Source organism: Acanthochromis polyacanthus, chromosome 11 (genome assembly GCF_021347895.1).
Source record: "Acanthochromis polyacanthus isolate Apoly-LR-REF ecotype Palm Island chromosome 11, KAUST_Apoly_ChrSc, whole genome shotgun sequence".
Lineage (NCBI taxonomy): Eukaryota > Metazoa > Chordata > Actinopteri > Pomacentridae > Acanthochromis > Acanthochromis polyacanthus.
Window position 1 is genome coordinate 19,607,486 of NC_067123.1, and position 12,549 is coordinate 19,620,034.

The 12,549-nt window shown below is 41.0% G+C and overlaps 1 protein-coding gene across 1 annotated transcript in view; it reads right to left on the bottom strand.

The window, feature by feature from the left end:
* Positions 1–6,836: 6,836 nt before the first annotated feature.
* The window catches only part of LOC127536032 (uncharacterized), a 62,375-nt gene continuing 56,662 nt past the window's right edge, over positions 6,837–12,549 (bottom strand). The window contains 9 exon segments of the mRNA XM_051955235.1: positions 6,837–9,075; positions 9,192–9,256; positions 9,342–9,386; positions 9,472–9,522; positions 9,602–9,662; positions 10,506–10,613; positions 10,615–10,736; positions 10,823–10,870; positions 10,967–11,152. Coding sequence (XP_051811195.1) covers positions 9,024–9,075; positions 9,192–9,256; positions 9,342–9,386; positions 9,472–9,522; positions 9,602–9,662; positions 10,506–10,613; positions 10,615–10,736; positions 10,823–10,870; positions 10,967–11,152 — 738 coding nt within the window. The 3' untranslated portion in view covers positions 6,837–9,023.

Below are 12,549 nucleotides of genomic sequence, written 5' to 3' on the forward strand. Positions count from 1 at the left end.
CTTGTGAAGAACCACAATACAAGCAAAGACGAATGCTAAGTATGTGGGATTTTTTTTTCAAAATGTAAAAATTGCGCCACATACAAAACATTTTTTGACAAGATGGATCATGCTTTCAATGCTGTATACTGACAAACAAAAGACTTGAATTGATGCACTGAAAAGTTTCCAAGAATGACACAACTCAAAACATAACAAACTAGAAAAGCACTCAGATAGCGTAGAACTCCACCAAGGCTGTTCATTCCCCCATTTGTCATTGTCAGAAATGTTGCATATTTTTGTAGAAATGCAGCACTCAATGAACCTCAAACTACATGAGTTACTAAAGGACTTATTGCACATCTGCATAGATCACATTTATGCAACACAAGTCCAAATGCTCATCAAATCCTTGTTCGATTTATCTCTGAGTTTTGTCCATTGGAAGTAACATGAATTGTTAGTCCACTACTTAAAATACACCGACACTGAATTTGTTCACCACTTTTCAATCACAGCATTAAATGATGCTTGTTTTACATCTTGCTTTTTCCACCACTTCTACTAAGTTTGGAGAACAGGTTGAAAACCTTGGGCTCTTTGCCATATTCCTCGACTCATTCCAAAGCAGTTTCTATGGACATGGACTCAACTTAGACAATTAACAGGTTTATTTATAGCTTTAAACAGTGCAGAAAACACTTGAAACTAAAGTAACTAAGAAAGATAACCTTAAGGGTTGCTAGAAAGGGAAATCTGCAATAGAGGCTACTGTTCTCTGAAACTAAAACTAACAGACCCAAAGGTATAGCAGTAATTTACAGAAACTAAAAAAAAAAAACTTGGCAGAGAGTCAAAAGTAAAACTTAGCTGCCAAGGTTCAGGGGTTGATCTGGGCAATCAGTCAGTTTTTATTTCATTCATTGACAAAAGGAAAAAAGAAAAAAACTGTTCAATACAATCAACAAAAGTTTCCAAACTTCTGAATGAAAGGGAGCAGAAAGAAGAATAAACGTATGTAATAAGTAATGCCGGATGAAGTCCAGCAAAGAGGCTGGAATGGGGAACCAGGATGGACAGGGCAGAGCAGTCGGCAAGCTGAGCTGAGCAGACCAGGGTTGGCAGTGGTAGAGCAGGGGTTGTGGCTTTCACCAGGAGGGTGCGTGTGCAGAGGTCAGAGGAGATGTTTCGGCTGGAGTGGAGGCTGTAAATCCTCTCCACTGTGGCAGGAGTTAGATGAGGCAGGAAGCAGGTCAGAGAGCTGGAGGCAAAGCAAATAAATGTTGGCCAAGGCATTTTTCAGAGGTAGCAACATTCACTTGGTGACCAGAACAGGACTGACTGAGTAGCAGAGTCTGCATTCTGGCGACGAGTGGATGAGTGAGGTGGATGATTAAGTGCAAAGCGCAGGTGGCTCAAACTCCTTTGCAGCTGTTGACATGACGACATCCAGAGAGAGGAGGAGGAAGAGAGATGGAAAAAGAAAGAGTTGTCCACTTGTCAGAGGCAGGGGCCCTGACAAAAATCACCTGCCAGTGGTTTTATTCTTGTGGCTGACTGATATAGAGCACATGTACACGTAATCATAATCAGACAGACTGTGGTACCAGCTGCAGTAAATAGTGACATGTGAGACTGTCCTATCTCATGCTTCAAGTCAACATTTGCTTAAGTGTTAAATAAACAGTACTCCCTTTTTCCTAATACTGACTGAGTGCTTTCAGTTACCAAACCGGCCAGTGTTTTGCTTTGTCAGTGAACAACTTGTAATAGACAAGGCAGGGCTCCAGACTCAAATTTTACTATGACATCATGTCTCTGAAATCCTAGCACCAGTACCAGAAAAAGGCTCTGTTTCTGTTGTTTCATAAAAAAAAAATTGAAACGCAACAGAAACAGAGACATGTCATAGTGAAATTTGAGTCTGGAGCTCTGCCTTGTCTATTACAAGTTGTTCACTGACAAAGCAAAACACTGGCCGGTTTGGTAACTGAAAGCACTCAGACAATATTAGGAAAAAGTGAGTACTGTTTATTTAACACTTAAGTAAATGTTGACTTGAAGCATGGGATAGGACAGTCTCACTTTTTTCTGGTTGCAAAAAAAAAAGACTTATCACACAAAAAATGAAGTGCCCTGCATGTGGACACCACATGAAAATGAAGAAAACTGACAACTACAAGGGATGGATATAGGTGGTAAGTTACTCAATGGAAATTTCATCACCTCATTAACTTCACTTACTGAAATTTCATCATTATGCTTCTTTCTACTTTTGGCCGTTTGCCTTGAATAGATATCATCAGTAAAGCACAACCACACTATACAACTTTGAGGGATAAAACAGTCTCCCAAGCATGATTAACAGAACCAAGGAACAGATGAGTTGAGGAATAGGTCTAAATCAATAGCAAGACTCTTCTCTGTTGTTCCCAAATAGTAGAAAAAATTACCAAACTCCATATGAACCACTGTCCCTGTCTACTTTTTAGAGCCATTAGAAGACTCAACTGCTCAGGAAACTGCACTCCTGAGTCAGAGGGTTGATGGCCCAGCTCTTAGTGAATACCTAGCTCTGACAGCGTTAATGCTTCTTGATATTACTGATTCATTGTTAGTTGTGGTTAATTAATTTAAAAAAATATTCTGGCTCTAGACTGCGGCATATGCAGTCCATCAAACTACATGCCTTTGTTCACTCTATGCCACACAGTGTCAGGATTCTGCCCTGTTGCTGCCTTTTGTTCCTTTCCCACTTTTCTTCCCTTTTTCTTCTTCCCCTCGTTTGGATTTAACCCTTTTGGGGGCCGTTTACACAAGGACGCTTGCAGGTAAAAACGGCAAAATATTTCAACAAAACACCCTACCGTTTATACGAGGACAGCGTTTTGGGGGGTTGAAAACGCAAAAATTTGAAACCGGCCTCCAGAGTGGAAAAGTAGAAAACGCTCCGCCGTTACGTTTCCAGCAAAACGCAAAACTTTGCCAAGATCTGACCACATCGCATACGCGATTACGTCACATACGTGCTTTGGTTTGCCGGCCGGTACAAGGACGTAAACAAAGATGTGTGATTATTTCCATCCTTCTTACCTTCAAGCAACTCTGGCAGCTCTATGTACACTACAGGAGTCGTACCAACAAACGTACAGAATCTGTACAGATTCCATTCATCAACATTTACCGCGGCGGAGATCCGAAAAGGGAGATAGTAGGCATGCGCGTAGACATGGCAGAGTTTTATCACAGCGCCACCCAGCTGCCTGGCATGCATATCCAATCGAATTCCACACACTATAGAGTCACCGTATATACGCAGATTTCCTTCAAAACCGCTCGTCTAAACGTGAAATGACAAGACGCCACTTTTGCGTTTTCTGTTAAGATGGTCCTCGTGTAAACGGCCCCTTGGATTCTATTTTTCTTTTGACCTAAGCCTGTTTGTTCCCTCAGTGTTTGTTGCCCTTCTGTGTGTGTTCCTGCTTGTGTGTCTTTGTCTCCCTCTGTCTGTGGCCCTTCTCTCCTGTCACTCGTCCTCTGGTTCTGTCACCTGCTCTGATTGCTGCACGAGCGTCAGCTGCCACTAATCAGTCAGTTCATCTCACCTGGTCCCCTTCCCTCCTATTTAAGCCTTGCCTTCCCCTCAGTTCTTTGCTGGCGCATAGTTGGATCAACATGCAGCTTCTGACTCCACTCCCCACTTTCCCCACACCGCTGGATTATCAGTTTGTTGGACTTTGTCATTTTTCACCTTTTTCTGGATAACCTCTTTGGACTCAATGTGTTTGTTTGGACTTCAGTTTGCGCTTACCTTAGTCGTTGTCTCTCCTTATGTAAGTACCTTTTTAGTCTTGTCGTTTTGCCACAACCTTGCTTTGTTTTTGTGTCCACCTCAGTCCCGCTTTCTGTTAGTAGTGATTTTTTTTTTTTTTTGATTGTTAAAAAATCTTTTAACCATGCCCAGTGTTCTGTCTGTAATGTCTGCCCCTGGGTTCTCCACACCCCATAATCCTTACACACAGGCTGAAATTTTGGTTTTGTTGGATGCTTTAGTCAAAAGTGCCATCTGCTGAATGTAATTGTGTTATATTAATTTTGTTTTTTTTAAGCTAGGCTATTTTTATATGTGAAATAAATGGTAATTTGAAATGCGAAATTGGGTAGTGTGTTTCTGCACTACCAAATATGTACAGAACTTTAAAACAAAGCATTCACTTCTGTTATAATTCTTATATATATATAATCACTTTCTTTTGTCTTCTCTACAGGAGATGCAGGAGAAAAAAATCATGGAGACATCTGCAGATCCATTAGGAGTGGCTCAATATTTGAAGGTTCCCACTTGAAACTTTCAGTTTGGCTTAAAATAATGCACAAGTGAGTATCACATGCTATTATTTCACACAAAGTGTATCTATCAATGTATGCTTTGTGTGTTATCATTTGTCATGGTTGGCATGTAGTCATTTGTCAAATACTTTCTGGAAGTATTGCAGTATCACAGAAAGTATCAAACACTTCTGCTTTAGTTGATGCATTTCCTGTATTTGGATTGCACTTGATTCACTGTATCACATAATGGGGTTAAGGGCAGTGGATTGCTGTCATAGGGGGAAGTCAGACTTTATTGTAATTGAAGCTTGTGGACTGAACTTATGTCGGAAAGAGTGGTGCTCCTTTTTGGGCTTCCTGTGTAATTGAGCTCATCCCTGTTATAAACCTACATAACCACATAATTTCAACAGAAGCTCTGTTTTGTCTTACCAATGTTGTGATGGATTGCCCAGATATAGTTATTAATTAGTTAAATAATAGCTGACAGTGTTTTAACATTTTCACCTGTAGGAGACTCATACCCTTAGCTGTTCATACAGTGGAAGTATTTAGAGAGAAATAGCTCCACTCTTCATTATTCTCATATTTAATAATTTCTCATAAGTAATTTTCTCATATTTTCTCATAAGTAAAACTAAAAAATGTAGTTGGCGAAGGAAGGTTTTGGGGAAACACTTGAATAATCTTTACATAATAATCTTGAAGAAGTTCATTTATAACAGAAGTACAACACAGATGATGATGTGGTCGATGACTTAAGTGTATTATATCTATCCTGTGTAACGTTTTATTACAAGTGTGTCTCCAGTTTTGCCCAAGGTATCAGGAGGAGACATGTTGATCTCATTGAGGATGGCATTTGTGGAAGCAGCACATCAGTAACAAAAGTTTATGACAGCCTCCGTGAGACCTGTGTTCAAGCAGTGAAGCGCCATGGGAGGAGAAAACTGAGGACTGGAGGGCAACATGCTTTTGTGGTTATAGATGAAGCAAATTCTGCCACAAACGAAAGGTATTGTACAAGCTGTAATTGTGTAGTTTTTATGCTGTGCGTGTGTGGCATAGCAGCCATGTTTGACATCCATGGGACAATATGCTTACTACTTTTCCTTGTCTATTTTTATGTAGTACAACCGTGGTAGGTTCGGAAGAACTTGGAGAAGATCATGGGTTTTTGGGATGCTGGAGGTAGCAGAGGCACGCCGACGTCCTATTTTGAAGCTTGGCAGGCGACATACTAGAAGGCAATTGAAACATATTATTGCTAAATACATTAGGCCCAGAACTGAAGTAATTAGTGACTGCTGGCGGGCCTACAGCAACCTCCAACAGCAAGGCTACATGCATTATCCAGTTAACAATCGGCGTTATTTTATCCATCCGCAAACAGGGGCACACACTCAGCACCTTGAGCGTGCATGGCGTACATACAATGGGCTTGTTTTTAGGTACAGGGGTAACATGTCAGAGCAGTCTGTCAAGAGAATGCTGAAATTTATTGAGTGGAACTACTGGCTGGGGAAAATCACATCGACATGGACCAATTGGCCACCTGTTCCATGACATAAGGAAAATGCACAAAGTGTGAGTTATTCGTAAGCTATGTTTGTGTTCTGGCAAAAGTTTGATGTGACTGTTTGCGGTGTTGTGTAAAGAAGTTGAAAGATGCTTGTAAGAAGTGTGTGTGTGTGGGGGGGAATTGTTTTTGTAAAATACTTGTACTTCTCTTTTCTTTTTTTGGCTAATCCAAATGTCATATTGTAAAAATCACATGTCTATAATCTTTTGTATTTTATATTTTTAAAAAATCATTACATATAGACATACTACATGGGCCTGTTTCACGAAGCAGGTTCAAGAAACTCTGAGTTTCTTCCTTAACTCTGAGTTGATCTGAGTTTACGGTTTCACAACGGCTGGTTTGAGTTGGTTTAATAATAATATATATACATATGTGATTATTTAGTTCTCTTTTTTTGTCTTTTGGCCCCTTCACACCACAAAAGACCATGTAACTGTAAGTAGGCAATACTCCAAAGATTTATCCAAATGGTACTTTAAGTTTTATATAGAGGTATGTTACTGATAGTTCTCTTCCCATTCACATTTCTGAACATTCTGGTGGAATATAGAGTGTGACATTTAGCCTACACTGAAGTATTGCACATTCTCATCCCTTTTAACAGAGCATGGCTGGACAGCAGCAGGATGGTCCCTCAACGTCCACTGCACAGACTGACACAGGGAGCTGGATGTTCAGGAAACACCAGAGGTTCATTCTGTGGAATTCATGTGCAACTGTATAATTTAATGTCCTATGTATTCCCAGTTATCAGAACAGATTTACAAACTGCATTTGCTGAGAAAAATCCAAAAATGGATTAGGAGGTCAGATCTGGAAATTGAAATACTGGAGCACAAGTTAGAGGTTGGGTGATGGTTCCAGGTGAATTATGTTAACTACTGGAACATTAACTGAACTATCTCTTTTATTTGTAGGAAATAAAGAAGACCAAATGCAATGTGCATTCCGTCTTTATTTGCTGTGGTGGTGATGATGGTGACTTAAACTCTAAAGTGATTATTGCATACGGTGTCTCTGACTGCTCTGCTGTCCTGGATAGCTGCAGGTGGATGGGCTCATCATCTGGGTCTTCAGTTTGTAGGGCAGGGTGTTGCTCTCCTCTAATAGTGGTAATATTATGAAGAACAACACATGCCACAGTAATATCACAGGCCCTCTTAGGGGTCACCCTGAGGAGACGTAGGCTCTGGAAACGGGCTTTCAGCAGGCCTATGGTCATCTCCACCCGGGCTCTGGTCCTGCAGTGAGTCCAGTTGAAGTTCTGTTGGGGGCCTGGTTCAGGGTCAGGGTATGAGGTCATCAGCCTGGGTTGGCATGGTAACCCCTGTCACCCAGCAGAAGGCCATCAAACTCTCCTGTAATGTATAGTGGATACATCAGAGTATATTAAAGGAGGGAGACAAGAGAATTCTATTGTGAAAATCTTTAGGCTGCAGTCTGTTGCTCAGGTTAGACTCTCCATAAATCCTGGAGTCATGAACAGACCCAGACCACGTGGCCTCCACATTAGAAATGATGTATGCAGCATCACATCTGATCTGGACAGTGCAGAATGACAGATGTTGAACTATGATGCAGTCTTTAACATTTAGAAACAGTAGTCAGTCTACCTGTAGCCTACCTGCACATTTATGCTGTGAATGGACTTCCTATTCATGATGTGAGGGAGCTGTGATGGGGATGTGTGTGCATCTATGCAGCCAATCACACTGGGAAATCCTAAAAGAAATTAAAATGACTAATCCCAGTCTGAGGTTGCAGCACAATGTCATTAACAGAATATGATTTAAAATGAATTTAACAGATCTCTACATCATTCACCAGCAATCCTGTGGAACTCCTCCTTGATGCTCTGACAGGTTTATGTCCAGGAAAACCACAATGATGAGTTAAAGTCGTTTCAGGGCCAGGAACACTTTTCTGACTGTCCTCCATACGGTTGCCTTACTCTGCATCTCCGACATCATATAAAAACTTCCATTTGCAAAGAACCGCAGCGCAACACACAATATCTGCTGGATGTGAGAGCATGACTGGTTGGTAATGTAAATGTAAGGATGGATTAGGTTGTTTATGTAGATTATGGACTTGAAATGATTACGAAACGGTACCGCTCAAACAGATAATTGTCCGGAAATGCGAGAACATTTATGCTCGGTCTGATAATCTACAGACGAATATTTAATTATCTGTGCAGTAATGCTGCTCCTTTATCCACTGGATCGTTAATAAAAGCTGTTCTACGCCAAAACTCGCTCGCTTACTGATGGACTGAATGAGGAAATGAAACAGTGTGTGTGCCTGAAAGAGGGCGGAGACGGAGAGAAACTCGAGGTTTTCTCAGATAAACCTGCTGGCGACCAGGTTCAAGTCATAGTCTGTTACGGCGGTAACTGACCGAGAGTTTAAGTTACCCCTCTTTGTGAAACAGGCTCGAGTTACCCCTCTGTCTCAGGGTAAAGTTACCTCGCTTCGTGAAATGGAAAACTCTGAGTTTCCCTCATTTCAGGGTTAACAAACTCAGAGTTTTCAATGAACCTGCTTCGTGAAACAGGCCCCAGGCCAAAGGTTTGGAAGCAGTATCAAATTTGTACAAAAAAGGTTTAGTTTTAAGTTATTTATCAGGTATTTTAGTTTATTTTTGCTTGGCTTTGCTTTCTGCAATGTAACCTCCTCTGGCTTTAACAGCATGGCATACAGTGCCTTGTGAAAGTATTCGGCCCCCTTGAACTTTTCAACCTTTCGCCACATTTCAGGCTTCAAACATAAAGATATAAAATTGTAATTTTTTGTCAAGAATCAACAAGTGGGACACAATCGTGAAGTGGAATGAAATTTATTGGATATTTTATACTTTTTTAACAAATAAAAACCTGAAAAGTGGGGTGTGCAATATTATTCGGCCCCCTTGCATTAATACTTTGTAGCGCCACCTTTTGCTGCAATTACAGCTGCAAGTCGCTTGGAGTATGTCTCTATCAGTTTTGCACATTGAGAGACTGAAATTCTTGCCCATTCTTCCTTGCAAAACAGCTCATACTCTAAAGCTAACTCAAAATCTGACCTCAGTGATGTCATCCATCTTCCACTTCTTCAGGTTGAACACTGGTTGCACCTCACCTCACAGGAGGGCCTTTGAATTGTCTGTCCAGTGGGCAAACATTTTGCCATGGCTCACATAAAAAGAGATAAAAAGTGGTTTATAGGTGTAACAAAGAAGGTGGTAAATAAGAAGGTGTTAATATTTCCAAGACAATCAATCAAATGTCAAACCTTTTTGTGCTCTCACCTTCCAAGGTCAAAATTCTCCATCAGCATGACACACCACCACTTCCGTAAAGATGGCATGTCCATCTGAAAAGAAATTATTAGCACTGAAAGCCAGAGTAAATGCTACCAGATTTTTTACAGTTTACTTTGACTATGCAGATCAGCTTACCACAGTGAAATCAAAAGGAGCATTTAGTACGGTGTATAGGGCATACTATGAAAAAAAACACATTTTTACGTTAATATCTTTTAAGCACACATATAAATAGCCAATAACCAATGACCAATAATGTTTCCACCATCAACATGAAGATGCCACAGTCATTCCCGTACAGCTGCCTCGGAAAACCCTTTGATGACAAAGAAAAAAGTCAGTCACTGATTTTATACAGCTGTTTAATGTAGATTCCAAATGTTGCATACTGTTACCTGTATGTCCAAACCAATCGTCTCTTTCCACGGTCCAGGATGTATGGACTGGGAAAGGTTTCTAAAAGTGAAAAGACAAGACAGTTAACAACGTGGTTTCTCAAAATCATATAGTAATCATACACGCACAGCACACACCATGCATGTAATTCATATCAGGAACAAACCTTTCCCTTACTTACACGCATGCAGTAGGCTTTTTATGGTTATCATATGAAACTGTATATTTTGGGGTACTGCAAAATTGCAGCTATATTTAGATTGCACCATAAAAAGACTATTGCACAGATCAGAACATGATCTGGTGAAAAAGCAATGTAGAGCTGGGCAATATATCAATAGTCATGAATGACATTGTGGAATTTTTGATACTGTAATGATGGGATTTTATTTTGTCCATACTGCTCAGCCCTACAACAAACATTTTCAGAACAGCATCGGAACATGAACACCGATGAGAACAAAAATGAAACCAAGTTTTTGTTGGTGACCTCAGCAGATCTCTCATTTCCTGATCACCAAATCCAAATTGTGCATGTGCACATTTGAAATCCAGAAAGAGTATCTGTCTTTGTGCTGGCTTCAACACCTATTGTGGTTAATGACATTTCAATTCATCATAGTGGGAGAGGTTAATACAACACAGAAACACAACACTAATGAAACACACACACATTTGAACAATTTTCTGTTTAGAATGAGCCTTGTGACAGTAAAAAAGCAAGCATGATAAAAACGAGTGGCAACAGTGATTCAGGAGGTACAATGGGTGTTTTGGAAGCAGAAAATTCAATCACAAACTCTCCCTGGCTTCTTGAACAAAAACCCTTAACCACACCCTCACATGGCTGCCTCCACCATAAGAATGTGAGTGTGTGAGTATAACAGTAACAATAGTGCTTACAGACAACAGGAAATGTCCGCTTTTCCACACAGGGATAACAATGGAGTCCCTAATGTGAAGGTCTCTCTAATAACAAAGAAAAGATTAAAAGATACAAAAAAGCAAACCTAAACTACATTCTTCATTAAATCCAGTAGTTATACTTAAAGGGAAACTTGAGAGCGGGTTGCATGCCGTTGGCTGTCGCCATGTCGGTACAACATACAAATCGGCCACAAAAATGTACTTCCCCTGCAGAAGATATCGCAAATGTGATTTTACGCATGTAAACATCATGTAAAAGAGACACAGACTTATTCTGAGATCAGACCTTATACCTTTGATTGAGCAATTTTTTCAATGAGCTCAAAACATGCATTTCCTATCTGCAAAAAAAAAACAAAAAAAAAAAACAGACTTTAAGTTGGCAGCCTCAATGACATACATATTTCACATATGAGATCCATTAACTGTTAACTCACAGTTGATTCCATCTCCAGAGTCAAGCCAAGGGTCCTGAAGTCACCACGTGTCAGGCAACTCTTCCCTGTTTTCAAAATTAGCTCTGTCTGTGGCCCCTCAGTATCCAGCACATAGTCGAGCTTGCAGCCAGTTGTACAGTGCTGCACGTCATGCCCTTCAGTCAGTTGAAATATAGAGTGATGCATCTACATAACACAGAAAAAGTAATGTTGAGGTCATAGTATCTACACATTCTAATTAGAAAAAGTCCAAACCGAGAGAACGATAGCGACACATTTCATGTTCAATTAAACGAGTAGCCACTTTACGCGAACGCTAAGACAGCTAACTAGCCACTGTTACCATAACATATTCGGTCATTTACGTGTGTAACGCGATGGGCTATGGAAAGAGTTGAATTATGGAATAAATGAGTAAATGACCAGAGAAGCAAATATTGCAAACCTTGAGTAATGACCGGGTGGAGCACACTTGGAATTTGCCAAGGAGGACAAGACAGGGAGGTGTAGTTATCAAGATTTAATATAGAATGTGAATAAAACTATTAAAAAAATGCCCATGAATAAAAATAGTTGTATCCTAAAAGTCCATTAAAATTCAATAAAAACGAATGGGCCAAAAATGCACAATGTGAGATAAAATACTTAAAACAAACTAAAAAATGGCACCGTCCTTAAGCAGGGGGCTAAAGTACAGTCGGGGATGCAGGCAGCCTTCCGATCCAGGTCGGTGAGGTCCCCTCGGTCACACGCACCAGGTCGCACCGGAGGTGAAGGAAACCGCTGCCCCTATGTGTGTCAGCTCACGACGCCGCTTCACTCGTCTCCACCCGGCTACCTCGTACAACAACAGTGTTAGCTTAGCTCATGTCCGCCAAGTGCTACTACTTTCTCTCTCCCGGTACTTACACGACAGGCAGGGACTTCTCCCTGCCGCTGTGTGTGAATCACGTCGTAATACTTGCGGGCTCGCGGTCTCCGGTGCGTGTGCCTTTCCTTCAGCCCCTTTAGGACGGTTGCGAAGTAGCTTGGCGCCCTTGGCGCCTCTCCGCTGCTCTTCCCTTGGTCTCGGGTTCTCTCTGCTGCTCCCGTTCAGCTGCTTTATGGTCCCTGGCTTCAATCACGCACAGCTGAGAGTGATTGCCCGGGACTCAGTGATTGGGGAAAAATATCATGTGATTTGGGGTGGTCATGGCAACGACAGGTAGGTGGCAACTACTAATTTTACATGCAAATAACCCCAAAACACACAGCAACCCAATAAATCATAAATACATGCAAAGCAAACAATAAAGGTGTAAAGAAAAACACAGAAATAAAATGCCACATCCCCTTGTGCCGGATCACATCCCCCCACATTCTGAGGTTGTCAGTCCCTGCAACATAAAAACAGTTCAGTCCCGATACCGAGCTGGCCGAAATTCGGGCGATTTGATCTCCTCGGGCCAGGGTCCACAAAGTCCTGCCCATTTGGTGCTGGGGCAAAAGATAAAAAAGCCATAAAACACAGGTAAAACAGGCCATTACAACATTCATTCCAACAACGAGGGGTTATGTACAATCTTTATCTTCAACAATCACTA